The 2,690-nt window shown below is 46.7% G+C and overlaps 1 protein-coding gene across 7 annotated transcripts in view; it reads left to right on the top strand.

The window, feature by feature from the left end:
- The window catches only part of LOC308586800 (potassium channel, subfamily K, member 16-like), a 32,698-nt gene extending 32,145 nt beyond the window's left edge, over positions 1-553 (top strand). For all 7 annotated transcript variants that reach the window (XM_081193886.1, XM_081193885.1, XM_081193888.1 and 4 more), the window contains exon 6: positions 13-553. In XM_081193886.1, the coding sequence (XP_081050012.1) occupies positions 13-269 (257 nt within the window). In that variant the 3' untranslated portion in view covers positions 270-553. The remainder of the gene's footprint in view (positions 1-12) is intronic.
- Positions 554-2,690: the final 2,137 nt, after the last annotated feature.

The following is a 2,690-nucleotide window of genomic DNA, read 5'->3' as shown; positions in this document are numbered from 1 at the left end:
CTGTGTCTCCAGGGAGGAAGCATGACAGGTCATATTTTATGGGCTACCGGCTAATCGCAGCCACTTGGATCGTCATTGGTCTGGCCTGGATAGCTGTTCTGTTTGACCTTGTATCCTCATTACTTGAACCTCCAGCTCCAGTAAGAAGAAGAAGCAGCGCACGAAGACAGAGTAGTGGGGACAACATAACACTGTCCCAAAGGGGTCAGTCTGTTAGATTTTCAGTGACGGAGAGTACAAGTACATCATTGCAGTCTCGTTTAGATTGACATAAAAATCAGTTGTACTCAAGAACTTCCATTGAGCTTTTTATAATTATATGCTATTGTGACATTCTGCGTATTCCTTAAAAACTCACTAGTTGCTCTTTAAGTTATGCAGTTCCTAATAAACTGTGAAATAGCCATGTTTCGGCAACCAAGAGAGGGAGGGTGGCTATTACATAAAAATCAGTTTTATATACTGTTGTTTTTATGTTTACTTTTGATGTCATCTTTTTGGAAAATAAATTGTTATTTAAAAAAATTACATAAAAATCAGCTAAAAGCAAGAACTTCCGCTGAGCTTTTTATAATTATATGGCATTGTGACATTCAACTGATTCCTTAAAAACTGGCTAGCTGGTCTATGTTATTACCATATTTTTCGCTCTATAAGATGCACCAGACCATAAGACGCACCTAGTTTTTGGAGGAGGAAAACAAGAAAAAAAATATTCTGAATCTCAGAAGCCAGAACAGCAAGAGGGATCGCTGCGCAGTGAAAGCAGCAATCCGCCTTGCTGTTGTGGCTTGTGGGATAGCTGCGCAGCCTGCATTCGCTCCATAAGACGCACACACATTTCTCCTTACTTTTTAGGAGGGAAAAAGTGAGTCTCATAGAGCAAAAAATACGGTAATTCCTAATAAACTGTGAAATAGCTGGGTTTTCTGCATCAGATTATAATGCCTCTTCATTACAGGATATGTATTGTGTTCTAGCAATAAGGAGAGAAAGGAAGGGTCTTACTTGGATTCTCAAAACTGGAATGTGTGCAGTGGAGAGCAACCAAGATGATCAAGAGTCTGGAAACCAAGCCTTATGAGGAGTGGTTGAAGGAGCTGGGTATTTTTATTCTGGAAAAGAGGGGACTGGGGGAGATATGAGAGCCGTCTTCAAATATCTCAAGGGCTGTCACATGGAAGAGGGAGCATGCTTGCTTTCACCTGCTCTGGAGGGTAGGACTCAAACCAATGGCTTCAAGTCACAAGAAAGGAGATTCCAACTAAACATCAGGAAGAACTTTCTGACAGTAAGAGCTGTTCAGCAGTGGAACGAGCTCCCTTGGAAGGTGGTGGACTTCCTTGGAGTTTTTTCAGCAGAGGTTGGATGGCCATCTTCCTGGATGCTTTAGTTGAGATTCCTGCATTGGACTAGATGATCCTTGGAACCCATTCCAACTCTGCAATTCTATGATTCCATGATTGTAAGGGGCATTTTCGTCCAACATCAGGAGAGGCACAGGGTCCCCACGTAAAGCAGGCGGGAAGTGGTGGAATTTTCTGTCTTGAGGACCACACTGGCCTTTGCCTTCTAGTGAGCACTGCACACCCTCACATGTCCATGCCTGCTTGTGAACACACACAGAGACACAGAGTCCCCCCTCTCACCAAAGCAGTGAAGACTATCTGAGGTGGAGGTGGCAGCTGCACCCCCATTCATCAAAAGATAGATGGGCGTTCAAACTCCCCATTCCCAGGACACCCCATCAGGGCGCTGAGCCTCACCTACTATTTAGATATATGTGCCGTCGCCAAAAATAGTGGGGGGTCCTGAAGGGTCAGAAAAAAATTGTCTGGTGGCTAGATTAAGCTCCCAAACTGGGAGTTGCCCATCCCCTGAAGTATAGCCTCCCCTGAAATATAGGATCGCATGACCAATGTTTTATTTTAAAGCCCTATACAGTGGTACATCGGGTTACATACGCTTCAGGTTACATACGCTTCAGGTTACAGACTCCACTAACCAAGAAATATTACCTCGGGTTAAGAACTTTGCTTCAGGATGAGAACAGAAATCGTGCGGTGGCGATGTGGCGGCAGCGGGAGGCCCCATTAGCTAAAGTGGTGCTTCAGATTAAGAACAGTTTCAAGTTAAGTACGGACCTCTGGAACGAATTAAGTAATTAACCCGAGGTACCACTGTACGGCTTAGGACCCTCGTACCTACGTGTAATGGTTCTAGGGGTTGCTCGTGCGTAAGCCGGTGCAAACACCTGGCTGGATTGCCTGAGTGAACCTTTTGTGTCCGGACAGCCACTCACCCGTGGCTGACTCAATCGCTGGCAGAATCCGTCAGTGGGCGTTTCTTAAACTTCTTCCAGCAAAGAAGCTCTTTGAAGCCTAGTCTCCTCCTACTCTCTCTGCGCGAAAGCCTTCTGTGCAAGGAGGGCGTAGGCAGCGGAGGACCCCTACTCTCCCCGCTGGTCCCTGGCTAGGAGTCATGGGACCGCCTCGCCGCTTCCCCCATCTGTCCCCCTTCTCCACTGGTGCTACGCTGATTCTCTTCCCCAGAAGATGGGCTGCCTCTCCCAATCCCGGGACGCTCTTCGGAATCCCTCTGGATTTTGCTCTCTCCCTCCGGCACTGATGGCAGTTCCCTGACACTACGGGACTACCTCTCTTGGTATGCCCCATGGAGGACCTTACAGT

Source organism: Podarcis bocagei (genome assembly GCF_964188305.1).
Source record: "Podarcis bocagei genome assembly, chromosome: 1".
Taxonomy (NCBI): Eukaryota; Metazoa; Chordata; class Lepidosauria; order Squamata; family Lacertidae; genus Podarcis; species Podarcis bocagei.
This window is presented reverse-complemented; position numbering and strand designations above follow the sequence as displayed.